The sequence below is a fragment of the Podarcis liolepis genome (assembly GCF_965112155.1).
Source record: "Podarcis liolepis genome assembly, chromosome: 5".
Classification (NCBI taxonomy): Eukaryota; Metazoa; Chordata; class Lepidosauria; order Squamata; family Lacertidae; genus Podarcis; species Podarcis liolepis.
Window position 1 is genome coordinate 38966436 of NC_139556.1, and position 27892 is coordinate 38994327.

General features: G+C 44.8%; 2 protein-coding genes across 6 annotated transcripts in view; both read left to right on the plus strand.

The window, feature by feature from the left end:
* Positions 1-3230, plus strand: part of LOC310707910 (interferon-induced protein with tetratricopeptide repeats 5-like) — a 4535-nt gene extending 1305 nt beyond the window's left edge. Inside the window, exon 2 of the mRNA XM_083505380.1 lies at positions 1091-3230. Within this exon, the coding sequence (XP_083361506.1) occupies positions 1091-2528 (1438 nt within the window). The 3' untranslated portion in view covers positions 2529-3230. The remainder of the gene's footprint in view (positions 1-1090) is intronic.
* Positions 3231-12794: 9564 nt separating this feature from the next.
* ASAH2 (N-acylsphingosine amidohydrolase 2) overlaps positions 12795-27892 on the plus strand; it is a 45955-nt gene continuing 30857 nt past the window's right edge. The window contains exons 1-4 of one of the 5 annotated variants that reach the window (XM_083503070.1): positions 12795-12899; positions 13304-13401; positions 26176-26320; positions 26483-26617. In XM_083503070.1, coding sequence (XP_083359196.1) covers positions 26497-26617 — 121 coding nt within the window. In that variant the 5' untranslated portion in view covers positions 12795-12899; positions 13304-13401; positions 26176-26320; positions 26483-26496. Of the gene's footprint in view, positions 12904-13263; positions 13415-26175; positions 26321-26482; positions 26618-27892 lie in introns of those variants that run through there. The other 4 variants (XM_083503073.1, XM_083503069.1, XM_083503072.1 and 1 more) reach the window with 4 other exon arrangements.

The window sequence follows — 27892 nt, forward strand, 5'->3', positions numbered from 1 at the left end:
CTTTAAAAAAACCTGTCAGGAGCAATCATAGACCAATGGTATTGAATAGTATGGGAAACAGCCTTATTAGAAAAACTAACCAACAAGCTGAAACTGGCAAGGGGACAAATAGAAGAAGACGCCTTTACCCCGATATGGTTACCCTTTATCACATACACAGCCCGACAAGACAACAAGAAGAACCCACCAACAGCATTCGAATCAATCTGGCTAACCTGATCCAAAAACACCCACCCAACCCACTCACATATGGGGGAAAAGTTCACCACAGCCAGTCACAAACAAACAACCACACTCTAGGCCCTCCCCAACCTCTCTCACCACCAAAGAAACACCAAATACAGTGGACGCTCAGGTTGTGAACATGATCCACGCTGGAGGCACATTCGCAACCCGCAGCACCGTGTCTGCGCACGTGCAGGTTGCGATTCGGCACTTCTGCGCAAACGCAAAGCGCGATTTAGCGCTTCTGCGCATGCATGACCTGCGAAACCCAGAAATAACCCGTTCCAGTACTTCCGGGTTTCGGCAGGTCAGTAACCCGAAAAATGCAACCTGAAGCATCTGTAACCCAAGATATGACTGTAAGTGAATAGTAAAGAGAACCTGCACAAACGACGCTGACACAAAACCCCACACATACACTAAGTAGAATAGAACCATTGCCACCCGACCCCACCTCTTCCCCCCCTTTCTTCCTAATGTAACACTAACGTCTCGAGAAATGTAACTGATCTGTAGAAAATGTAACTTGAAAAAAGAGACATTGCACATACTTTTGTGAACCAAGAAGTCTTTAATAAAAATATGCTGTTGTTTAAAAAAAAAAAACTTTAAAAAGACCCTCAGTATGTGGGGAAGGTGATTTATTACATGTGTAACAGCTACATATGATAGCTTTCAGGTCAGACTTGAACCAGCCGCATTGTGAAACTTCTCCCATTTGAAGTACTGCATGCATATGTGGCAAAGAAACGAAATGTAGTCAGTTCTGAAAGATGTTCAATGACAAATGAGTATATGCTTGGATCTGTGGTTTTTTCAGCATATAAATGTGACTGTCTTTTTTCTCTTCCCTCATGGTCTGTAGTGAAATTTCCAAGGAATCTTTAAAACGGATCCTCTTGGAACTTGAATGCCATTTTACTTGGAGGTTGCTGAAAGAAGACATTGATCTTGACGAATTAGAGGAAAGAATAATTGAACAGATCAAGTTTTTACTGTCCAAAGTCAGAAATTATAACCTACTGGCCTATGTGAAGTACTTGAATGGCAAGAAGGAAGAGGCTCTGGAAAATCTGCAGAAGGCTGAAGAGAGTATAAAAACAGAGTACCCAGAAGAAGTCGAAAAGGCAAGCCTTATTACATGGGGCAACTTTGCCTGGGTGTATTACCACATGGACAAACTTGCAGAAGTACAAAGCTACATAAAGAAGGTGGAAACTACCTGCAAGGAACATGGAAGTGCCTCTCCCTATAGAATGAAAATCCCACATATTGATGGTGAAAAGGGATGGGCACTCCTAAAATTTGGGGGAAAGTATCATGAAAAAGCCAAGGAGAGCTTTTTAAAGGCACTAGGAAAAGAACCTGAAAACCCAGAATATAATGCTGGCTATGCAATCACAGTATATCGCCTGGAAGATTATTATGGGAAAAAATCTGCAGCAGAAGGGTCATCTCTGGAACCCTTGAAGAAGGCAGCAAAACTGAATCCCGATAATGCCTTTCTCCTGCCTATCCTTGCACTGAAGCTGCAGGAAACTAATAAAGTGGAAGAAGGAAAAGAACTCATTGAAGAAGCGCTAGGCAAATTCCCTGGCCTTCCTTATGTGCTGAGGTACGCTGCCATATTTTACAGGAAAAAAGGTGATGTGGAAAGATCCCTGGAGCTTTTGAAGGAGGCGTTGAGCTTGACACCAAACTCAGGGTTCCTACATCACCAGATGGGGCTTTGCTACAGAGTGCAGTATTTTAAAATCAAATTATCAAAAGACCCATATAAAGACAGAAGAAAGATGGCAGAACTGATCAGACTGTGCATTTTTCATTTCAAAGAAGTGGTGGAGCACAAAACCAAATTCGTCTATGCTCACTTGGATCTTGCAAACATGTATGCAGAAGGGAAAGAGCTCCAGAAAGCAGAAGAGACGTTTCAGGAAGTGTTTGCAATGAGGAAACTTACTTGTGAAGAGAAACAGCAGCTCCACTTCAATTATGGGCGCTTTCAGGAATACCATAAGAAATCAGAATTGGAGGCTGTTGAACATTATATGGCCGTGCTGAAGATTGAAAATGAATCATTTGAGAGAAATAAATGCAAATATAACCTGAAGAAATTAATAGAAAGAAGAACCAAGATAGATCCGGCAGATGCTAAGAGTTTTGGCATCCGTGGATTCATTCACCAGCTTGATGGAGAAAAGCAGCAGGCAATTGAGTGCTATGAACGAGCCTTGAAATTGGATCCTGATAATGAAGAATATTTCAGTGCCCTTTTGGACTTAAGACTTTCCTTACAAAACTAACATGCATGCAATTGTATGTTCTTCACTTTTCCCTATCAGTTAATGTAAGGTAATGTAAAAAACAACACTAGTCACAAACTTCTTGTTTGGCAGTAGCTCCTTATGAGTTTTCTTTTAAGTAATTCAGCTGAGGAAGATAGCTTTCTAATAGTTAGGCATCTTGCAAGTTTTAATGTTGTTGCTGTGACTACCATACATTGCCACACACATATATGCCTTAAGAGATCGTTGCATCAGATTTTTTTATTTGGAAATGTACAGGCCTATTTAGAAATGGGATATGTGGAAATTAGTATCTGGGGATCAATGATTGTATTTTAACTGTACCAATTTAAGTGCATTGACTTTGCTTCAAACAGATTTGCATAGCTCAAATTAATTCAAAGAAATTGACTGGATTATATTTGGCAGCAGCATGCAGTAATAGCCATTTGTCATTCTAATCTGTGGATCTTAGAATCATATAATTCTAGAGTTGGAATGGACTCCAAGGGACATCTAGCCCAACCCCCTGCAATGCAGGAATGTCAATTAAAGCATCCATGGCAGGTGGCCATCCAGCCTCTGCACAAAAACCTCAAATGAAGGAGAGTCCACTCATTTTTAAATAAGTGCTTAATTATCAGGAATTCAGTGCTGCTTATATTTAATAGCATATTTGAATTGCTGTTGTGAACTGCAACAATTAAAGGTATTAAACTAGTCACTGTCTGAGAAATCTTTATGCAGGTAATTTCAGACCTATACTTAACAGCTAATATATATGCGGTGTTTGTAACTATGTTGAGGTCCTTTTTTCAAATGGTTCACTTCTCAAGATTTCCTATCAACATATGTGCTTGATCTTCTCGTGATGCCGCCGTAAGGTTTTTAAAGAAACATCGGGTTTACCAAAAGCCTGCCAATACCTTCCTGGAATGTGTGGGTAGTGCTGTTTTGGCATATAAGCCAAACATTCCACATCGGAAATAATCAGATTCCTAGCTCTGCTTCCACAGTTAGCCTGCCCAGGAAAATTAAGATGGGGAAGTCCCAGTGCTATTTCAAGCCCTATAAGAAACCCACAGATCAGTATACTCTGCTTCATTTCTTTTCCAGTCATCCACTGCATTTAAGGAAAAATCTACCTCATGGGCAGCTGGTAAGGTTAAAAAGGACTGCTACTGAAGAAAATGATTATAGAAGAGCAGCAGGGCAACTAAATAGAGCCCTAACCAATAGTTAGTAACACTGTGCAGGAAGCGCTTAGACGCGCAAATGGTTTAGACCGGAATGATCTGCTTAAACCACGACTTAACTGTAGCAACACATATCAAACACACCTTACCATGGCATTGGACTATACACCCCTTGCCAGCTACATAAGAAAGATTATAAATAAACACTGGCATATAATCGAGGATATCCCCGGCTGCAAAGATCCTCCCCTTTTGGGTTTAAGGTAGAAAGGATCCCTACACAATCAATTTAGTCAGAGCTGACTGCCTCGAATTACCAACCACCACCACTAGGGGTTACTATAGGTGTGGGCATTGTAACATGTGCCCGTACAGCCCGCAAGTGAAAGAAATTAAGAGCGCACACATGCGCTTTGCATTTACAATTAATTCAACAATCACTTGTAACTCCAAAAATGTCGTCTATTGTATTTGTTGCCCATGTGACAAATTATACATAGGAAATACAACACGTTCCCCTTAAATTACGCATAGGTAAGCATAGATCAAGAATCCGTAACCAGGTAGTCAAGGCTCCTTTAACACAGCCCTACCTCGAAATGAAACATAGTGATATGGACTTATTGTTCTTTGGCATCTGGCAATTTGTTCCTGGGAAATATAGTAAACAGGACATTAAAAAAACACTAAAACAACAAGAAGCACATTTAATATTTTTATTTAAAACATTACAGGTGGTAGGATTAAATTCCGAATTTGATCTTTCAGTTTTTATTTAATTACAGCAATGGGCACTGAGATGTTTACCTGTATGGGATGTAAGTATTGATACTATCATTTCCATCCTCTCCTCCATTTCTTCTCCTCGTTAATGTAAAATACCTGCTAAAAAGCCCACAATGAGAGTATAAACACACACAAACACACACATCAATAAGGTTAATTAAATATGAGAAACCACACTTTGCAATGTGGATACAGTGTGAGTACCGTAGTTTCGGTTCAGGTGGGGATATAGCCGCCTTGGTGTTATATATATAAAGATATACTCAGAGTCGCAAAGTGATTTCATGCTCTTTATTCAGCTCATAGTGGTGAGGAGGAATGAATGAAAGTCCCCTCAAAGTATCTGCTTTATATACATTATTTACACAATGGGCTGCACATGATTGGCTAATTCTGGAATTCTACTGTAAGCCAATCAGGTTGTGGATTCACTTATATCTGGAGCATGATTGGGTGGTCCCTGCCAACCAATCATACTGCTGCATTGTTCTAGGACCAATCAGACTGCTGCAATTTGGATCCTATTCAACTCAGTACATAACACACACACACACACACACACACACATATATATATATATATCACTCACTCTCTCTCTCTCTCACACACACACACACATTCGACTGGGCTAGGGTTTCTTCAAGCAGTCATTCCAGAAGGCTGTGTCCCGTGACTGTCACGTGTGTGCACAGGGCACCAGAACATTGTCTCCACAATGCTCGATTGAAGAGCCGCTGAACATGGTATTCTTTGAACGGTTCCTTTTATATTCCTGGTCATGCCACTGAGGGAGTGCCTTTGGGTCAACTGATCCATTTTGCAGAAGGCCGCCTTTCTGCTTCCAGCTTGGCCCAGGAAAAGTGAATTGGCACATGCAATGTTTTTAGTGTTAGCTAACTGTCTGGGGCCCCTTCATGGATCACTGCCTTTTCGGGGCAAATAATTATAATACAATACAATACAATACAATACAATACAATACAATACAATACAATACAATACAATACAATACAATACAATACAATATAATATTAAAATAAATTTTTATTTATACCCCACCCTCCCCAGCCAGAACCAGGCTCGGGGCAGCTAACACCAATAAAATTACAATAAAACATAAAAGAAAAAGAAAAAACAGTTAATTAAAATACGGGTTAAAATACAATTTAAAATGCAGCCTCATTTTAGTAGCAGCCCATAAATCAAAACCATATGGGGAGGGAAACATAAGGGTCAGACTGTGTCCAAACCCAAGGCCAGGCAGAATAGCTCCATCTTGCAGGCCCTGCAGAAAGATGTCAAATCCCACAGGGCCCTGGTCTCTTGTGACAGAGTGCTCCACCAAGTTGGGGCCAGTACTGAAAAGGCCCTGGCCCTAGTTGAGACCAATCTAACCATCTTGCGGCTCCGGACCTCCAAAGTGTTGTTATCTGGGGACCTTAAGGTCCTCCATGGGGCATACCAGGAGAGGCGGTCCTGTAGGTACGAGGGTCCTAGGGGCTTAAAGAACTCCAAGAAGCTATGAGCTATGCCATGCAGGGCCACCCAAGACAGACAGGTCATAGCCAAGAGTTAAGACCAGGCTTCCTCAACCTCGGCCCTCCAGATGATTTTGACCTACAACTCCCATGATCCCTAGCTAGCAGGACCAATGGTCAGGGATGATGGGAATTGTAGTCTCAAAACATCTGGAGGTCCGAGGTTGAGGAAGCCTGGTTTAGACTAAATGTGATCCACTTGGAGAAGGAACTGGCAAACCACTCCAGTATTTTGCCAAGAAAACACCATGGACAAAAAGGAGAAGCTTTGAGAAGAAAGTGAGAGTTTCCAAGGCATGCTCTGGTTCATGGGGTCACGGAGAGTCAAACACAACTAAGACGACTAAACAACAACAAAACCGTCTGGCGAGGTGTTTAGATTTCACAGAATTGTAGACCAAGATGTCATTTACTCAACAAGACCTAGGCCTGGTCTGAAACCATAACAAATTTCTATGGTTTAGGTCTCATTAGTCTCAGTGTTTCCCTTGTAGAATTCAGCAGGAAGAGGAGGACAAAACAACCACTAGTTTGCTCTTCCTGACCCCTATTCCTCTGGCCCCTATTGATGTTGGTTCTCCCTATCTTCTGCCCTATGAACCCTAATAAGCACCAGCTGCCACTGTATACAAACACACTTATTATTACTGTACCTGATTTTCTATATCATGGAAAGAAATACCTTGGCAGTTCGCTAGGATATTTTAAGCACACCAGTTGTTTGATTTTATACCAATGTTATATATCTGATGTTAGCCGCCCTGAGCCCAGTTTCAGCCAGGGAGGGTGAGTTACAAATAAATAATGCTGATGCTGATTAAGTGATATGATAGAGAACCAATACCTTCACCTATTCTCATGCAAGAGGAAATGCTGAGCTTGTTTGTGATACTCGAAGTGTTACCATATCTACAACATCTGAAGGATCCTCCCTACCACATTAAAAGGTGATAAACATATGTTCTCCAAATTGCCACATAGTAATGTTATTGTTGTAGAACCACAGAGCAATATATATATACGGAACGAGGAAGCTTTAAGTACTTGCTGATCCAATAACCTAATACCATGTGAAAAGTATGTCATCTTCCAAGTAAGCAAACAGAAATTGAAACCCCGGCCAGTTCCCTCCCTATCTTCTTCTTCTTTGATATGTTTAAGGATGATGCTGCATATCCTCTTTCTCAACATGGTGGTGCAAAAACATGTATTCATTCTGGGATGTTCCAAGGCAGTGCAAGCATGCATAGGGCTAAGAAGAGGTGTGTGTTTTTGCCACCACTGTTTACATTTTAAAAGGCATGGATATTAGTAGAAAGTACCTGGTGTCACGTGGGAATTATAAGAAGCAAAAAATAAATAAATACTGAGATTTGTAAATGCATAATGCAATCTGCTAGTCTCTGCTGGCAAAATAAGGCATGGCAGGCAGAGATCTATTTCTGAAGTTTGCCCAGACTGGACTGTTTGCAGAGTGTTATATGCAATGCCTATTCCTTTAGTTATGGAATATGACAGTGTCATGCAGTGGTTAGGTGCGCAGTGGATCACACCTGGCAATAACACATGTACCTCCTACTGCAATATCCTGCCCCACTCACACCCAGAAACACCCATGCCCACACCATCCCACATCTCCCCACATCCCAGTTTAAGCAGCCAAGGTCTCACAGGGTAGAACAATAAGTATCCCGAAATGGTAGGTATTCCTAAATGAATGGATATGGGAAAATAAAGAGTATGTAATAATTCAACTTAATGCAGTTAGAGATGCAATAAGCAGGGCTTTGTTTCAGCCGGAACGCACTGGGACTCAGTTCCAGCACCTCTCAGGTGGGCACCATTGCCATTCTAAGATAACAAGGGAGGCATTCATGGTGAGCTTTACCTGGTGTAAGATCAACGCTGGTGCCTTTTTTGTTTGTTTTGGAAGGAAGTATTTCAGTCAAGGTGCACGGATGCAAAAAGGATTAATAAAGAACTGTGATCTTTTTACAATAAATGAGCATGAAGGTTTAATCCAGTTAGGAACACATCTTTTGTAATTTGATTTCTTACCTATTAAAAGTTGCCCAACAAAAATTCAAAAACGCAGTGATAAATTCAGGGCACTTCCAAAATGAATTAATTAACCAATCAAAACTCCCCAAAGGTTTTGTTGAAAAGACAAAAAAAATGATGCCAGCAAAAGAATATAAACAGGTGAGCTGGCACAGAGCACTGCTGCATGGTTATGGCATGGGCAGAACTACAATTATGGGGGCAGGGAGACTCACTGAAATGTTGGCATATATTTTACAGTATGTCCCATCCTAGTTGCAAAACTCAGTACAGTGGTACCTCGGGTTAAGAACTTAATTCGTTCTGGAGGTCCGTTCTTAACCTGAAACTGTTCTTAACCTGAGGTACCACTTTAGCTAATGGGGCCTCCCGCTGCTGCTGTGCCGCCACCGCATGGTTTCTGTTCTCATCCTGAAGCAAAGTTATTAACCTGAGGTACTATTTCTGGGTTAGCGGCGTCTGTAACCAGAAGCGTATGTAACCTGAAGCGTCTGTAACCCGAGGTACCACTGTATAACAATGCTGGGAATGCAATACTGGAAGTAATGTAGGAGCCAATAGTTAGTTAGTTAGTTAGTTAGTTAGTTAGTTAGTTAGTTAGTTTAGTTAATAAAGGGCAGCAATACAGTGGTGCCTTGCAAGACGAAATTAATTCGTTCCGCGAGTTTTGTCGCCCTGCGATTTTTTTCATCTTGCGAAGCACGGTGTCGGGAAAGTTTTGGAAAAGCTTCAAAAATCACCAAAGTCTTTAAAAACCTCAAAAAAAGGCTACCACACCGTGTTCTATGAGTTGCTCCTCAAAGTCAAGTCGCAACTGTATTAACTGTGTTAAGAAAAAGGAAACAAACTTGCAAGACGTTTCCATCTTGCGAAGCAAGCCCATAGGGAAAATCATCTTGCGAAGCTGCTCAAAAAACAATAAACCCTTTCGTCTAGCAAGTTTTTTGTCTTGCGCGGCATTCGTCTTGCGAGGTACCACTGTAATAGTAATCAAGGGCAAAGCAATTTGTCTCTTTACTGTATATATAGGAGTTAGAATTCAGCAATTCTATTTGAGTTCGTAAACCCAAGATGACTCCACACAGTTTGAATTAAACCTTTAAAGTGGTTTAGATGCTGGACCTCAACAGAGGCTCAAGGGAATATATTGACGTTAGTGTAGCTGAAAATAAGCAAACAAGAGAACAGATGAAAGTTAGGAAATGCACTTGGTTAAGATGGTGCTGCCTAGACTGGTAGAGTCCGATTAAACACTACCAGCCTCTACCACTTGGTGGCTCCTGTTTTTCTTTAAAGCTTTTTATTAGTAAATGCATTACTTTTCATTACCACAGTTTAGCCACTCCTAAATTAATATAATTTTCTAATTACAGTTATTTCAGAAACACTTTCCTGCATAGGGCTGCACTCATAACAGCTCACGATAAGGCAGCAACCACAAACCATAGCAGCAAAACAATATAACACAAACCAGCAATAAAATCGTTGTTACAAAAGCATCTCCCTCTCTCTGCCGAGTGATAGCAAAATTCCAGGGGCATTCCAGACACTCAGCCAGGGTTTGTGACCCTTTGAAGAATTAAGACACAGCGAGACTGTCGAAGCCAGGACTGTTGGGAGTCATTCTGCAAAGAAACAGTAAAGATGTTTGTACCTTTAAGAACAGCTTTGGGCAGATTGGGTACAGCTGGTCATGACCACAAAAGGAGGAAAAGCTGCAGTTTGAATTTGCCTGAAGGAAAAACACCCACAAGCTTTGCTGTTTGTTGTTTTGTAATAAAACCTTTATTTGATTTGGTTTTACACTGGTCTCGTGGTGTCATAGCTTCTGTCATCTGCCACTAGAGGGGGAAAAACCCTCTAACAAGGACAGTCTTAAGCATATCAGGCACTATAGTGCAAAGAGCCCTCCGCCCCCCCCATTTCCCACAGTTTTCAACCTTTTTTAAGGGGGGGGCAACCCCAAAGTTGTTGGCCTTTTTTTTTTTTAGGGAGCTAACACCACACTTACACATTATCTCTAACAACCCCTTAGAACAAATGTAAAGAAAATGAAATAAAATGAAAAGAAAAATCTATTGAAGTCCTCAGTTCCAAAGCAAGACTCATTCAAGATTCAGCAGTTCTTCTAATTCATCCTCACGATTCAAATCACCACATATCAAAAAGTTAAAGCAACCACCAGTTTGTTGTTCTTTAAATAAATGAATAAAGACACAATGAAGTTCCAGGCCAATTTGCGTTTAAGTACAAAGCTGACTTTTTCAAATATTGGGGGGGGGGGGTGTAAAGCAGTGACATCCTGAACCTAAAAAGGACCCAAAACTTGGGTCACAAAGGCTGCAGCCCTAACAGCACTTACCGGAAAGTAAGCTCCGCTGGATCTAATAGGACCTTACTTCTGAGTAGACAGTAGGACTGCAGCAAGAAACACAGTTGGGAATTAGGGCTTTCTGTTTTAAGTCTCAACCAGAGGAAAATGTAATATTGGAGAATAGATTGGGGGGAGGGCCTGACAAGAGACCAAAAACCACATCTAGCAAGACAAAGCACACTTTCTGGGGAGCAAGTCTCTCACACAGTTGCTTGGGGCGAGGACTGCAGAGGGACCGTAGTTTGGTTGTGCGTGTGTGTTGTTCAGAAAAACATAGAATTGGAAGGGACCCTGCAGGTCATCTAGCCCAACCCCCTGCAATGCTTTTTAGCTTGCATCGATCACAAAAACCTTCAGTGTCTTTTTTTTTTTTTTAGTTGGATAGGCAGGCTTGTTTCACAAATAAGGGAGAAGGTGGGTTGCTGGCTTGATTTGGTTTGCCTTTGTTCTAGTTTTTAGCATGTGCATAGTGCCGTAGTTTCAGACTGTGAGCCACCCTGATATCTATGGGTGGAGGGCAGTACTACTAGTAGTAGTAATAGTAATAGTAATAGTAATAGTAATAGTAATAGTAATAGTAATAGTAATAATGGTGATATTTTTCACAGGACTTGGAGTGAGTGGGTGATGGCCAGCTGCTGGAATGAATGGGGTAGGTACTAAATGGCCTGGCTTGCTTTACAACCCCTAGGGACCTTCTTGGTGGGTTGGGGGGGGCAGAGGAGGAGGAGGAGGAGGAGGAGGAGAAGGAGAAGGAGAAGGAGGAGGAGGAGGAGGAGGAGGAGGAGGAGGAGGAGGAGGAGGAAGAAGAAGAAGAAGAAGAAGAAGAAGAAGAAGAAGAAGAAGAAGAAGAAGAAGAAGAAGAAGAAGAAGAAGAAGAACAACAACAACAACAACAACAACAACGAAGGGAGGAGGCGTCCCTTCCCCAGGATAGAGTTGTCCATAACATTAAACACAGGGCACAATTCCAGGGAGAGAAAGAAACCAGGGCAGCAGCTGCTGCTACTAACGGCTCAGGCTAGATGTAGCTGAACGGGATGGGCAAGGGGACCCTGCAATCAGGGCTGCAAACCCAGTGTAGTGGCTCCGAGGCAGGATACAGGAGGAAGAAACAGAGCAAGTGGGGGGGGTGTCGCCTCTTCCTCTTCCTCTTCTTCTCCTTCCTTCCTTCCTTCATCCCTCTTCCTCCTCGCACTCTGCTTCCCCCTGCCATTGCCCACCTCACTCTTCCCACAGGGCGAGCGGGCGAAAGAGAGAGAGAGAGAGCGCTGCACGCCAGCCAGCCATATAGTTGGCAGGGCGCAGCTGCCACCCTAAGCTTCTGCAGGGATCGCTCTCCTCCCACCGAGGCTTGGGAAGGAAGCTGAATGCCTGCCAGCCATATGGTTGGCAAGGCGCAGCTGGCTGGCGTGCAGGGAAACGGGAGGCCGCCAGCAAAGCCACACAGCTCCCCCACTTGCTGGGGCACCCCTGAGAGGCCGGCGCCCTGGCGCAACACGCCAGTAACCCCAATGGGAAAGACGCCTCTGGTCGTAGCTTTAAGAAATAGGGTTTATTCGCCTATTTAGACCTTCAGTCTGCATGGAGGGAGTCCAGATCTTACAGCATGGTCCTTTCAAGAGCTGCTTATCCCCCACAGCAATGCAGCCTTGGAGTCCAAGGCATCTCTCCCAACCTGCCTTCAGCCAGCCTGCCCAAGATGGGTCCCAGTCTTTTTTCACTTTCTCCTTCTTTCTTCCCAGCACACCTTGCTAAAAGACTCCCTTTTTCTGTCACCTGATACCCAGTTACCCTAGCAAACCTTCCTGTCAACTGGCTTCTGTACTGTATCTAGCACACCTGACTCCTATCTCTGTTCAGGACTAGCACATGCTCCTGTTCCTCACTCTCCATTGTTTCCAAGCTCTTCTCTTCTTCTTCTGGGGTGTGTCTTGTTTGCCACCACCACCACCCCACACCAAACCTGGCTCCATGCCATCTTCATCTTGGAAGCCTCTTGGAGTGGCAGTCTTCACCACTCCGCCCCATCTGATCAGTCCCTGACAGGCTATAACTCTTGTCCTTCAAGTCTAGTTTTTTTCTGGGGTGGCAGTCTTCACTACTCCGCCCCATCTGATCAGTCCCTGACAGGCTATAACTCTTGTCCTTCAAGTCTAGTTTTTTTTCTGGGGAGAGGGTTTGAGGGCTAGTTATACTAGTGGTAGTTTTGGGATAGAGGAGTATTCTTTTGTATGAGCCTTACCCTGTGCCCTAATGGTAAAGCCCAAGCAGAGGTTTCCCATTTTAGAGACGCCTACTCAGTTGGGAAGCTAATGAGTCACTTGCTGGGAGGGTCAGAGTCCTCATAATAGCTACTTACATAGGTATATTTAAGAGACAAAAGCAAGAGGCAGCTTACTGTGAGCACCCATCTCGTGGGATCATGCAATAAGTGAGTATGCTGCATTCCAGTCTCTTCTTTTTAAAATTAAACTAGGTCATTCCTTAGAAATATCAACCATAATATTTTATGGGGGAGGAAAAAGAGGAGCAAGAGGATGGCCAAACAAATATTAGAAACTCAGATCACTAGCTTGCCACTTGCTGTGCTTGAGTAGGAAGAGAAGGGAAGGAGTGTGAGGCAACTTTCTTGAGAGAATGGTTTTGTCTTGATGCTTCACAGCGATGTTTGGAAGATGTATAGATTAGATGTATGTTGTGACATAGATATCTCGTGACTTTCAGAATTCCTTTGTTTCTCCATGAGCACCATGTTAGCCCTGTTTTGTTTTGTTTTTGTTTTGTTGTTTTGATGTTGTGAGCTTTGAGTGAAGAACTTTCCCTCCTCTCCAGCAGAGTTACCTTCCACTGTAAGCTGAGCCCTGTGGGGAGCAGGAATATGTACTACACAGGCCTTGTAAGAGATCCAGCAGAGCTCCTATCTGATATCGCAGGTGCCTTATTTCCGTATTTACTCATTGATTGAATGTCTCCTGCACAAATAGATAATAATCATGTTTACAGTCCTGTGCATTTCTTTGGAAGTAAATTTTATTGCAATCTGAGGGACTGACCTGCTCAAGTGTGTCCCTTTTATTGTCAAAATGAATTCTGTTGCCATGTACAGTCCCCTCCAAGGGTGGCGACAAGGGAGAGGGGCTTTTCAGTTGTGGCTTCCTGTCCAAAACTATCCTTTTTAGCACCAGGTAAATATTTATCTTCTCCCCTTCCCTCCTCAGGCTTTCACTGGATTGAAAGTGATGTTCTTTTGTTGTTAGTGCACTGTCAAAGCTTTCTGCAGCTGTTATGGGGGGTTGTTTTTATTCTGCTTTATGGTGTAATTAATTATGCTTTTAATAGTGTTTTAAGTCGCTGGAAGACTGTGGGGTAACAAGTGGTCACGAACCCCTGTTAGGGTGGAACTAGATTGTGAACTTTAAACAACAGCTTTGCTGTGCATGCCCAGGTTAATCAGGCCTGAGACACAGAGCGCAGGATCCTTTCTTTGCAAATGGGAAATGCAAGGATATTGGGATAAACAATCTGTAATAGGTATGAGTTACTTGTGCGTAAGCTGGTGCCTTTCTCGGTTAATTTGCCTTGTTAAACCTTTCTGGCTGCACAGCCCCTTCTCATCGTGGCTGTCTCAGTCACTGGCAGAATCCGTCAGTGGGCGTTTCTTGAACCTCTTCCAACATAAAAGTTGTTTGACACCCAGTCTCCTCCTCCCTTCTGCGCAGGGAAAGCGTGGGTAGCGGAGGACCTGGGCTCTCCTCATTGATGTCCAGTGAAGAGTCCTGGAGCCCTCTCTCCAATTCCCCCATCTGCCCCCCTTTATCCCTGGTGTTGCGCTGATTGGCTTCCCCCTCTACTGAGCTGTTTCTCCCCCTGCTGCTGGGTCCTTCGCCAGCATCATCTGGGAGCCTCCCCTTCGCCTCTCCCTCCGATGTCAGTTCCCTGACATCCACCTCCCCCCCAGGACCCCCTCCACCCCTGGACCGACCTGTGGAATCAACTTCGTCCCCTTCGTCAGCCGACGAGGCGGGAAACCCCCGGAAGGAACTGTCACCATCTTCTGTGGATTGGAAACCGCTTCCCACCCGCTCTTATTCCTGCCAACTGGGTGGTCCTCCCCATCTGATTCTTCTTCTTCGGAGAAAACCTCTCCTCCCTCCTCATCGGAGTCAGAAAATCCCTCAAACCCCTCTTCATCATCTGTGGGTCCAAATTGCTCCTCCCAGAACCTCTCTAGGGGTTTGGGTTTGTCCGGGAACCGGCGGTGGAATACCTCCACCAGATAGCTGTCATTGAAGGCTTCTGTGGGAACCCACGTGTTTTCGGACCCGGGTTCCCTCTCCCAAGCTACCAAATACTCCACCTGGCGCCCTCGCCACCTTGAGTCCAGTATTTCCGTGGCCCTGTGATGGTGTTCCCTTTCTTCTACCTGCGGGTGTGTGGTGGCTTCTCCCTCTTGCCCCTGGAATCTCCACCCCTCCCTATGCGGTGAGAGCAGGGACCTGTGGAAAACCGATTGTATCTTCATGCTATCTGGCAACCTGAGCTTAAATGCCACGGGATTTACTTGCTGTGTTACCTCAAAAGGTCCCAGCTGTCTGGGCTGCAACTTCTTGCACCCCCCTTTGAAAGGTAGTCCTTGGGTGGACAACCACACCCGGTTCCCCACCCGTATGGTTTCCCCTTCCCTGCGGTGCTTGTCTGCCTGCCTCTTGTAAGTTTCCTTGGCCCGCTCCAAGTTCATCTTAAGTTGCTGGTGCAGGGCCTCCATTTCTTCCACAAACTGCTCTGCCACGGGTACGCTCCAGTTTTCCTCCCCACTCCCCGGGAAGGCCCTGGGATGACACCCATGGTTGGCCATGAATGGGCTCATTCCCGCGGACACATGTTTCACGTTACTGTACGCGAATTCAGCCAGCGCTAGTTTCTCTACCCAATCGTTCTGCCTCTCACTGACGTAGCAACGTAGGTATTGCTGGAGTATACTGTTCACACTTTCTGCTTGCCCATTGGTCTCCGGGTGTCTCGCCGTCGAGAAACCCACTTCGACCTGCAGCAAGCTCATGAGCTTCCTCCAGAACCGGGAAGTAAATTGTTTTCCGCGGTTGGAGAGAACCCTCAAGGGGGCGCCATGCAGCCTGAAGATGTGCTCCACAAACAACCGGGCTGTTTCCTCTGCCGTTACAGCGTGCGAGCAAGCTATAAAGTGGCACATTTTTGTCAGTAGGTCGACCACTACCATGACTGCTGTCTTTCCCCGTGACTTGGGCAAATCTGTCATGAAATCAATGGACGCCACCTCCCAGGGTTTTCCCAGCGTGGGTAAGGGTTCCAGTAATCCTGTGGGGGCAGCCCTCTCCCCTTTTGCCCTTTGGCAGCGGTCGCACCCCCGTACATATTCCCGTACATCCTCCCTCACCCTGGGCCACCAGAACTGCCTGGTGACCAGCATCATGGTTTTGTGCTGTCCAAAGTGCCCCGCTGTGGGGTTGTCGTGGAGTTGTTTGAGTACCTTTCCCCTTAGGTTCTTCCCCGGTACGTACAGCGCTCCCCTATAGTACAGTACCCCTTCCTTCTCCTCAAACCCTTCTTGGGTCCCTCTTCCCTCTCGGAGCTCCCGGATTTTAGTTTGTGCGAACCCATCGTTTCTGGTCAGCCCGGCTAGTTCTCATTTCCCCACCAAAGTTCCCCCACACACCCATCTGTCCTCGGGGATCACGTGTCGTTTCTCCGGCGGCCCCTCTCCTTCCAAATACTCCGGTTTACGCGAGAGAGCATCTGCTCTTACGTTTTCCTCTCCGGGCACGTATCGGATTTCAAAGAAAAACTTGGAGAACTCCTGTGCCCATCGAATCTGTCTCTGGTTGAGTACTCGTGCGGTCCTCCAGTACTCCAAGTTCTTGTGATCTGTGCAAACCTGGATCTGTTGTTGCGCCCCTATCAGCAGATGACGCCAGCGACGAAAGGCCGCGTAGATCGCCAGCAGTTCGCGGTCATACACGGTATAGTTTTGCTCCGACTTGCTCAGTTTTCTCGAGAAAAAGGCGCACGGTTTCCATTCCTTCTCGCTCCTCCCTGGCTGCAAAAGGACCGCCCCGATGGCTCTGTTGGACGCGTCAGTCTCTAGTCTCATGGGTTTCTCCAGATTTACATGCAGGAGTTGCTCTTCCGATGCGAACGCCTTCTTCAGTCTTTCAAAGGATTGCTGGGCCTCTTCTGTCCACACAAACGTCTTTTACTACTGAGACAATCCGTGATGGGCGCTGTCAAGTGGGCGAAGTTCTTGATGAACTTCCTGTAGAAGTTGCTGAACCCTAAGAACCTCTGCACGTCCTTCCATGTTTTGGGAGCCTTCCACTCCAGCACTGCCTGCACCTTGCTTGGGTCCATCGCTAGGCCCTTGTCAGACAACTTGTACCCCAGAAACTCGACTTCTCTGGCGTGAAACTGACATTTTTCCAGCTTGACCCACAACTGGTGCTTCTGCAGCCGTTGTAGCACTTCCCTGACGTCTCTAACATGTTGCTCCTCGTTGTCCGAATAAATTAAGACGTCGTCCAAGAAGGCTACACAGTTCTTGTACAGCAGAGACCCCAAAACGTGGTGCATGAAAGCTTGAAAACAGGCGGAGCCTGACTGTAATCCAAAAGGCATAACTAGGTACTCAAAGGCCCCTAGGGGTGTGAACACTGTGGTCTTCCATTCGTCCCCCTCCCTCATCCTGATCAAATTGTATGCCCCCCTCAGGTCCAGCTTGGTAAAAATTTTCCCTTTCCTCACTCGCGTTAAAATGTCGTCAATCCTGGGCATTGGGAAGGTCACAGGTTCCGACACCAAATTGACGGCCCTATAGTCCACAACAAGCCTGGGTTTATTAGTGTTCTTTTTGTCCACAAAGAACACCGGACTGCCCCCCACCACTTTTGATTCTCTTATGAAGCCTCTTTTCAGGTTCTTGTCAATAAATTCCTGCAACTCCTTCATCTCCCTGTCCGACATGGCATACAGCTTACCCACTGGCAGCTGAGCCCCCGGGAGCAAGTTGATCTGGCAGTCAAAGGGCCTATGGGGTGGCAGTCTATCTGCTTCCTTCTCGCTGAAGACCTCCCGCAGATCTGCATATTGCGGCGGCACCTCTCCCTTCCGCTCCACAGCCATCCCAGCCACTCTGGCCACGCTCATCCTTGGGGTTTCTCCTCCTAGACAGTGTCCTAGGCAGTAAGCTGACCCAAAGGTGACTGTCCTCTGATGCCACGCCACCACTGGATCATGTTGTGCCAGCCAGCTCATCCCTAATATTATTGGGGGCCCTGCTAGTGAGGCGACGTGAAAGGCGATGGTCTCCGAGTGCCTGGACACCCTTATTCTCATTGGTGGGGTTTGGTGTGTCACTTCCCCTCCTAGAAGCTCCCTGCCATCAATGGTGGTTACTTGCAAGGGGAAATCCAAAGGTAGTAAGTGGAGCTGGTGCTCTAATGCAAAGTCTTTGCTGACGAAATTACAGGAGCTGCCTGAATCCAGCATCCCTTTCACCTTGACTGGGCGCCCGTTCGGGAGTTCTAGCACCACTTCGATGGCTATTGCCGCCTTGGGGGGGTCTGGTAGGGGCACTTTTACTGGTTGCTGGGCTGGCTGCTGTGCCCCTTGAGTGGCAACCAAGCATTCCTGTTTCCCTGTTCCTGTTCCTTTACCACCTCCTCCTCACCCCCTGTGGCTCCCACCATTCCTTGCCAGGACTTTCTTTGAGGGCAGGCTCTGGCCGCTGGCAAAGGAAACACTTCTTGGTGGTTTTCCAATCCTTTCCCTCCTTTTTGCGCCCTTCGCTGGCATTTGAAACTTCCCCCCCACGCACGCCCCATCTATTTTCATTGGCTCCGCTGGCGGGGAAGGCTGCTTTGGTATCTCAGGAATGCGGTAGTCATGGCAACATTGCTCTCTCCCTTCCCGCCTCTCCTGGGCCCGCGCTTCCTGCCGTACGCCAATCGCAAGCACAGCCTTGGTCAGCTGATCCATCCCCTGCGGGCAGGGTGCACGGGAAAGCTCATCCTTCACCGTAGGGGATAACCCCTCCTCGAATAACATTTGTATGGGTTCAGAGTCCAGTTGCCACCCGAGGCGGTGAACTATCATGGCAAAGCGCGACCAGTAGTCTCTAACTGACTGGTTCCCCTGTTTACAGTTCATCAGTCCCGCTTTGTCACACTTTGTTGTACATCACTGGAAAACATTGCGTCCATCACCTGAAAGAATTTCCTCAGGTCCTGCATGGCGGCATTCTGCGTCGCCATAAGGGGCCTGATCCATTCCCTGGCCCCATCTTGCAGGTGACCCACGACATATGCCACCCTCGCCCCCTCGTCTGCAAAATCGTCATCCTGCAGTTTCAAGGCGTACTCTATTTCCGTTCGGAACGCACTATATTCCTGCGGGTTCCCTCCAAATTTGTGCACCAGTCCGGGTACCTTCCTTGCTATGGGGGTGGGCCTGACCTGTGCATCTTGAGACCGCCTTTCGTCCAGCCGCACCGTCAGGATGGCTACATGCTGCTCCAACTCTCGGTTCCTCTCCACCAGAGTTTGCCCTCCAGCTGCTCCCTCCTGGGCGTTCGCTCCTCCGGTCTTGCTCATGATGCTACCTGCCTACTGCTGCACACGAGCAACTTTCAGGGACTGACGGATTGCTGTAATAGGTATGAGTTACTTGTGCGTAAGCTGGTGCCTTTCTCGGTTAATTTGCCTTGTTAAACCTTTCTGACTGCACAGACCATTCTCATCGTGGCTGTCTCAGTCACTGGCAGAATCCGTCAGTGGGCGTTTCTTGAACCTCTTCCAACATAAAAGTTGTTTGACACCCAGTCTCCTCCTCCTCTCACTGCGCGGGAGTCTTCTGCGCAGGGAAGGCGTGGGTAGCGGAGGACCTGGGCTCTCCTCACTGATGTCCAGTGAAGAGTCCTGGAGCCCTCTCTCCAATTCCCCCGTCTGCCCCCCTTTATCCCTGGTGTTGCGCTGATTGGCTTCCCCCTCTACTGAGCTGTTTCTCCCCCTGCTGCTTGGTCCTTCGCCAGCATCATCTGGGAGCCTCCCCTTCGCCTCTCCCTCCGATGTTAGTTCCCTGACACAATCTGAGCGAAAATTATTGTTCGCAGTTTTATTTGCTAAATGTTACAGCAAGGGTATTTTCTCCCTAGTGAAGAATAACCCTGGAAATGAGGAATCAAAACTGAAGTGAAGGAATTATCTGACCTCGGCAGACAAACCCTTAATTCAGACACACCAAGGGTGGGGGATACACACACACACACACACACACTCAGGACCCGGGCTATGGATACTGTAACAAGCAGAAGTAGAGGGGAAAGTGAATGGTGGTGACACATTTCTCTACATTAAGACTTCTCTGAATTGTAATCCTTTTTGTGAATTGCTATACCTGCCCCCCATTTATCTCCTCGGTCTTCTCAGTTCCATAGTCTAAGTTCTAAGCCTTTCTCACCCCAAATTGGCTTCTCTGCCTCGACTTCTCTGCCAAAATTGCAATTCTTCCGCAATTTTTCTTTCTTCCGCAATCTACTGCAATCTTTCGTCCGCAATTGCCTTCTCTGAGCTGGCTCTGAGATAGAAATGTCTTTGTGCACACCAGGGATGGAGAAGCCCTGTCTTACCCAATAGGATCCAGAAATCCAGTTGTGGAAACAACCTTCCTCTTTGCCAAGATCCAGGATTGAGTTGTCTCAATATTGTCCTCTTCACATGAACGGGAGCATCCTTTATTTGATTAGGACCAAAGATTGTAACATAAAGTAGGAAAAGTTCAAATTGCTCACATTGGTCATCGGCCAGACCAAACTTGCTTCTTTGATTTCTAGGCGTCCTGTAAGCAAAATCCACTCACAAACAAACATACTGAAAAATATAACAGTTCTGTTCTGATTGCTATCCATATCTTATCAAAGTTGATACATTCTGTTCTGCATAGCTCACAAGTTTTCAATCCAGTTAAAAATAGTTTTCTTATCTTTTAAAAGGATAGAATAAAATAATAGAATAAAGATGTCCAAGACATGTTTTTAAAAGCTTTGTATATGAATATAGTGGTACCTCGATTTACAAACTTAATCCGTTCCTGAAGTCCGTTCTTAAACCAAATCCGTTCTTAAACCAAGGTGCTCTTTCCCTAATGAGGCCTCCCACCACCAGTGCCCTTCCACCATTAGACTTCCATTTGTAGACCGAGGTAAAGTTCGCAAACCGAAACACTACTTCTGGTTTTGTGGAGTTCGTAAACCGAATCATTCGTAAACAGGACAGTTCATAAACCGAGGTACCACTGTATATCACAAGTTTAATTGTCCCAAATAATATTAAATTACTAGGTTACCAAATCTTCTTCTTCTTCTTCTTTGGTGATTGCTCTTAGCCAGGTAAGATTGTCTTCCATGAACACGGTTTTAACAGTGAGTCTGTAAGTGACTGTGGAGGCCAATTCTGGATCTGCATGTGCTTCGACAGTGCGGACGTAGGTTTCCGGGTGGGAGCTGATCATGGCAAAGGTTTGCCAAACATGCCTTCCTCTTAGCACGTTTTTCCCTTTCATCCTGAGTTCTTAAATCATCTTAAAGTCCATGTCACCTTTGGTAAAGTCTATTCTCTAATTGGAACACTCGCAGGCCAGTGTTTCCCAGTTGTCGGTGTTTATACTACATTTTTTTAAGTATTTTTTTAGTTCTGTAGTATGTAATTTGTTTTTAGTATAATTTATAACTTTAACATGGATAAGTTAAAAAGGAACTTTTAAAAAACAGTAATCTCCCCATTCTTATTCCATCTGCTCAATCCAACACAAAATTCTAGTTCAGAAATTATGCCCAAATTATTGTAAAATATTAGTCACAATCCAGGAAGGCTCTACTCCAATGGCATGAGTATCACAACGACCAGTAGATTTTTATCTGCTGCAGCCTTCATCTGCCTTCACAGCCATTGTAACATACTGCTTGTTATCATCTGCCTGTTCTGCCATTGAGGACTTCTTGGATCATTCATTGTCTAACTGCTCCCCTCTGACCTTACTGCCTTGGGTGACTCTGCTGGGAGTACCAGACTCCCGATGGCTTCACTCACAAGGGTCATAGGAATGTGCAAACCCACTCACCACTCCAGTGAGTGAGACTAGGTTGCAAAAAGCACAAGTTGGGCAAGGTGCTTCTGCCAATTAGGGTTTCCAAATGTTGAACGATACGAGATGCTTTTTAATCATGACAAAGTGACCAACAAGTCTAATAACAATAACAATAAAAAAATTATACGTGCCCATGATAGCCTTATCCTCCATGAATTTCTTTCATCCCTTTGTGAAGCTATGTAAATTAGTGACCATCACTACATATATTCTAGCAGTGAATTTCACAATTTAATGATTCACTGTGTGTGTGCCACTGTATACGGAATACAGATGAAAAAGAAAATACTCTTCCTTCAACATTTCAGAAAGGCATTGATGTTGAGCTTTTGATAATATGGAAGGCGTATTAAAATGAAATTGATCAAGCAACTAAAAGACCTGTAGTTTATCAAACATTAATTACAGGGTAGAAAGTTCTGCATTTCATCTCTGTGTGTCATCAAATTACAGACAAAAAGCTGACTATGCAAGCTTTACCTCCCCCATTGCACTCTTGTGCAGTTTTACACAGGACTGAAACATTTATAAGTCATAGTGAAATGAAGTCCGAGATAAAAGTTCAGCTGGATAACTTTTATCTCTTTGCAAGGTTCTGAATCACCTTCTCAAGATGATTGACTTTCTCCTCTAGATGATCTGTCTTTAACAGTGCAGATAAAGTTTACAACCTCTTGACCTGTTTCCATGCAAGATGAGACCCAAGCTGAAAAACCCTTAAAAATCAGCATTGTTTAATTTATTTATTTTTAAATCATTTTAAAGTATTATGAGATGATCTAAGGCAGTGGTTCCCAATTAGTTAAGTACTGCAGACCCTCTGTTTTTTTAAAAGCCAGGCCATGGACTCCCTACTTTTGAAAATTTTGATATCCCTATGGTTGTTTTTGTTATGCGAATGGTGCCAAGCAGTGCTATTTTTCTAGAGAAAGAGGTGCCAGAACTTGCAATGAATGCTTCATGGCAGTGGCACCCAGCTGAGAGGTGCCAGAACTGAGTTCCAGTGAGTTCCAGCTGAACAAAAAGCCCTAATGCCGCATACCTCATGGCTGAGTTATGCAGACCCACTGGGGTCCATGAACCAATAGTTGGGAACCACTGATCCAAGGGATCTGTTTTAAGCTACTTGGAGCAGCTAGATAGTGCCATATGCATTGAATATACATCTGAAAATCTCCCCAGATGATTTCCCCAGAAGCTACATGTTGCAACATACAGTTCCTTCCTGAGAAAAAATCTGTACCATGTACCTCCATATGGGACGCGGGTGGCGCTGTGGGTTAAACCACAGAGCCTAGGACTTGCTGACCGAAAGGTCGGCGGTTTGAATCCCCGCAGCAGGGTGAGCTCCCGTCGTTCGGTCCCAGCTCCTGCCCACCTAGCAGTTCGAAAGCACCCCTAAGTGCAAGTAGATAAATAGGGACCGCTTTCTAGCGGGAAGGTAAACGGTGTTTCCGTGTGCGGCGCTGGTGCTGGCTCGCCAGATGCAGCTTCGTCATGCTGGCCACGTGACACGGAAGTGTCTTCGGACAGAGCCGGCTCCCGGCCTCTTGAGCGAGATGAGCGCGCAACCCTAGAGTCGGTCACGACTGGCCCTGACGGGCAGGGGTCCCTTTAGCTTTACCTCCATATACCAATGAGGGTGGCCATCTTCCAACCCCCCAATATAATTTGTACAGTATATTGCTACCACAAAAATTAGATGGGAAAAATATGGCTGCCCCCATCCATACACAGGAGCTGCTATCTTCCCTGCCCCAACAGAGTTCCCCAGAAAGGAACTTCACATAATGATGTATGACTGCTTCCTGGAGCATGTTCAAAGTCAATTATAGACCCATGAGATGCTTCCTAGCTTCTCTTAACCAGTGCTTTTTGTCTGGGGGGACGCAGGGGTACACATACCCCTAAACCTTTTGCGAATCTAAGTTTGGCCTCACTGAGGGGCAGTATTTCAATATGAGTAGGAAAATGAGAGTACCCCTAAACATTGTTTTAAAGAGAAAAAGCACTGCTCTTAACTGCAAAATGAATGAGGGCCCTTATTTGGCTTCTGAGCAACATTCCTTCTTTTGCGGGCAAAGGTGAGTCTGGGCAGTGGCAAAAGTGAATGGATCACTTCTTGTGACTCTTACCTACATTCCAGTCAGGCAAAAGCCAGAGGTCTCTATATACACAATTCTATCCATCTTCTGCCTAGGTTAGCAGGACGCATTACTCCTGGGGCCAAAAAGAGATGCCTGGGATATTTGGCCCCTGAACCTGGGGTTCCCCATCCCTGCTCTAAAAGAAGAGAAAGACAGCCCTTGAACCGCCTCATAAACTGCAAGTAGTTGGGCAGTGTGCAGACTCATGCCCACACCATGCGTTTAAAGCACATTTAAAGTTAATGACTTCCTGCAAAGAATCCCAAGAACTGTGGTTTGTTAAGGGTAGCTGGGAATGGTAGCTTTGTGGCAGTTACACACTGCAGTTCCCAGGATTCTTCGGGGGAAAGCCTTGCACTTTTAATATATGGCGTGGATGTGACCAAAGATACATGGACACATATCTACTTCCAATCCGAGCACTGGTTCAGGAGCAGGGTGTATTAAATTGCCTCAAAATAAAGAGTGAATCAAGTTATCCTCATTCCTCTCACACTTTCTTTCGCTCCTTCCTCCCGGCCCAGCATGCTGTTGCAGAAGGGACCTCTAGCCAGAGGTCTTAACTGATGGTTTTCAGATGGCTTTCTGGCCTCCCCCACTCCATCCATTTCAGATCTCCCTCTTCCTCTCCCACAGGGCTCCCTCAATGCAGCTTAATTTAGGCAGAGCAACCTGGGGCAGTGTCGGATTTACATATAAGCTAAACAAGCTGTAGCTTGGGGGCCCACTCTCTTGGGGGCCCCCCAAAAAATAAAAAGGGGGGAAAACTGGATGTACATTTCCAAAATATAAAATAAAAAATAAATATAATAAAACCTACATACAGCAACAGTGTTTTGTGTTGTGTAGGCTCCTATGATGTAAGTAATGGGCCCTGCCTGCTAGCTTGCTCCCTAAAATATCACTGGTTTGCTCATTTCTATATATAGGGTGCCTACATCCTGCATGGACTGGTTGCATGACACCATGTAGTATGCAGCTGCAGACTGCAGTGCAGCACAGTTGAATGTAGGTCAAGCTGTTGTACCTGTTATATAATATTAAAGAGAGCTTGTAGACTGATGATCAGGCAGCATAGACTAAGGGTATGAGTCTTATGCCTACTGATAGATTTCATGTAATACATGATTTATTTATAATTATTTTACTATTAATATACTTCTTCTTAATTGTATTTCAGTTCAACAATTGCTTTGATAAAATACATATTCTGTTATGTGCAAATGGCTTTAGATACCGATTAGGTCCATAAATTACCATATAGCATATGTTCAACACAAAAAACAGTGACAATGTGTTGTTGACAAAGGACAGCTTACCTTCAGTAGCTTAGGGCCTCATCAAACCTTCAGTAGCTTAGGGCCTCATCAAACCTAAATCCGGCCCTGCCCTTGGGTCACATTTCCACTCCCCTGTCCCAAAGCAAAGCTAATGATATAAAAAGGCTTGCTGAAACGCAGCTAATAATGCAAAGACAGAGCCAGCGATCAATCTGTGACCAGTAGCATAAAGGTTATTACTGAAGTAATGCGTATAGTTGCAAAGCAGTTCAGATTAAGACCTTAATGAACAAAGTTTACCCTTAGAGATAGCAACGAGGCTGCTTAGCCTAATCTTATCTTTGCAATGATTTGTCCTTGGATCTTCTTTATAATTAACAAAGTGGCTGCTTGATGCAATATTCCGAACCTGTTTTCATTTGTGAGAAGGCTATAAGCCATATGCATATCAGTCTCCTCCCGATTCGTTCTGCCTCCATTACCTGTGAAGTCTGTGAGATCAACTCCCCTTGTGGGCTTTCTATAGTTTCCCCACTTTGGCCTGGACATTTCTTCTTGACTTTTCTTGTCCACAACTTCCCTGCATTTCTCCCCCCAGTCACTAGCACCTGCCTTTACCCCCTTCTTACATTCTCATACACTGCCTTAATGCTGCCACTTTAATCCACAACAAGGAAAAAGTTGTCTCTGGCTACTGGACATTTTAAGAAGCTGGGGCCAGGTGTAAGAAACAAAGGTAGTGAAAAATCAGTGACCTGATAAAAATCAGTGCTGTGCCTGATTTGCCTTTGAAAAGGCCAAAGAATAATCTGTATCTGTTGATCGCTGAACTTCGCAACCTAAATGCAATAAATGCCAGAAAGTTCAAGGGCTAGATGAAAGCTGATCATGTGTTAGCGATCTCTTGCTTTTAGCTAATGCAGTGCACCTTATCAAGGAAACAGCACTAAATATGTCATTTTTGATAGCTGGCCATATATATATAAATATGCGAGCATTGACATAATGTGCATGGTGGCGAGGTCCATAAGTAACTTGCACATACATTTCATACCCTTACAAAAGTCTCACAAAGTTGTCATTTTGTTTTAATATGTTTCTTTCACAGCTTGAGAAATTTTGAGGTGTCTGTAAAGGTGTGATCAGAAAACGTGTGATCAGAAAAGAAGATCCAAAGGCTGCACCGTTTAGCAAGGAAGATCCAAATTTCCAGAGTAATTCGTCTTTGATTTCAGTCAACTATTTACAATAAGGTAAGGATTTTTTGTTGTTGTTTTTTCAGTTTGAGAGAACTAGCTGTTTCTTCAGGTTCTGTACACACAACGTAGGCAATAGTCAAAGTTGTGAAGTGATACATCATCCAGGATTTTTACTACTTCTATTTTACCAGTTTACCTCTACTTCTCTTTTTATAGGTGTTGTTTTCAGAATGAAAAAGCCTAAGACAACTCTCTCACGGCTGGCAATTGTCATCACTGTCTTTCTGGTGCTGGTGATAGCGGTTCTTGTGACACTGTTCGTTGTCCACTATTTCTTCAGTGAGAAAAATGGTAACAACAATTACTTAATGTCTTGTAATATCTATATTGTGGTACCTAAGAGATTTGCTGGTGAATGGCAGCATTCTGAAGAAAGATTCTGAGCAACATTGTGTGTACAAAGTTGCCTTAATCCATTCCGACAATCATTAACACTTTCTTCTAGTATTTTCTGTTCCATTGCAAATTGATTTATTTTGCACAAGCTTTTCTTCTACTATGTGGTGTGCTGATATGGAAATAGAACTACTTTTATGTATTGTAGCACATAGCAGATGTGCAGCGGCTGATATTTATCCATCAGTTACCTACCTTGTGTAAGGTAAAGGTAAAGGGACCCCTGACTATTAGGTCCAGTCATGGCCGACTCTGGGGTTGCGGGTCATGTGTATTCTCCCTCAAAGTTAAAGATTTTCCAGAAGTGTTGCTCTGTTAATATTTTGTAGCAAAAACAATGAAGGTCTTGTGGCCCCATAAAGAAAAAGTTAATGAAATCTCTAATAATGTTCCAGATTGTGTGACAGCCTGTAAGCGTGGAAGTTTCCTTCAGATGTTTGCACTGTACGGAAAAAGACTGTTTGGCAAATACCCCATTGTGGCGATCACACAGGGTCCCTGGATGTTTGACTGTCTATTGATCCCTGTGCCACCACTGTGATTGCTTTCCCGCTGACACCAACCTGGTTCTCTCGGGTACACACAGAGTCCGGACCGTTGTTAACATTAAATCAAATAAGCAAGTTTATTTTATAAGCCTTAACAAGTTTATGGTTTCAGATAATTTTTCTTGTCAGTTTCTTAATCTTAGTTTCTATACCAGCCTATACCTTTCCTAATAACTGCTAACTGATTATCCCAACTGTCTATCTGACTCCTCCTATCAGTTTCTCTCACTCTCTCACAACACAACCCGACCAACCCACAGACTTATCCTCCCTCTTCCTTCTCCAACTCCCAATTCTCAACTCCTCCTCTTGGGTTCCCACTGGCCAATCACTTCACACTCATTTAACCCTTTCCTTATGACCCACCTAGGAGGGCAAATGCCACACCCATTCATGTGCTCTCCTTAGCCATGAGTAGAATGCCTCAATCAGGTAATATCCTTAAGTCTGGTCACAGTCAAGGAGTTATCCCAGTGTGAACAGGGAACAATAGTAGCATTTTACAGTTGCCATTGCACCAAATAATACAGTCTGGGTTTGATCTGTTTTACCCTGGTGTTCAGTTTTAATATGTTATACAGTGGTACCTCTGGATGTGAACGGGATCCATTCTGGAGCCCCG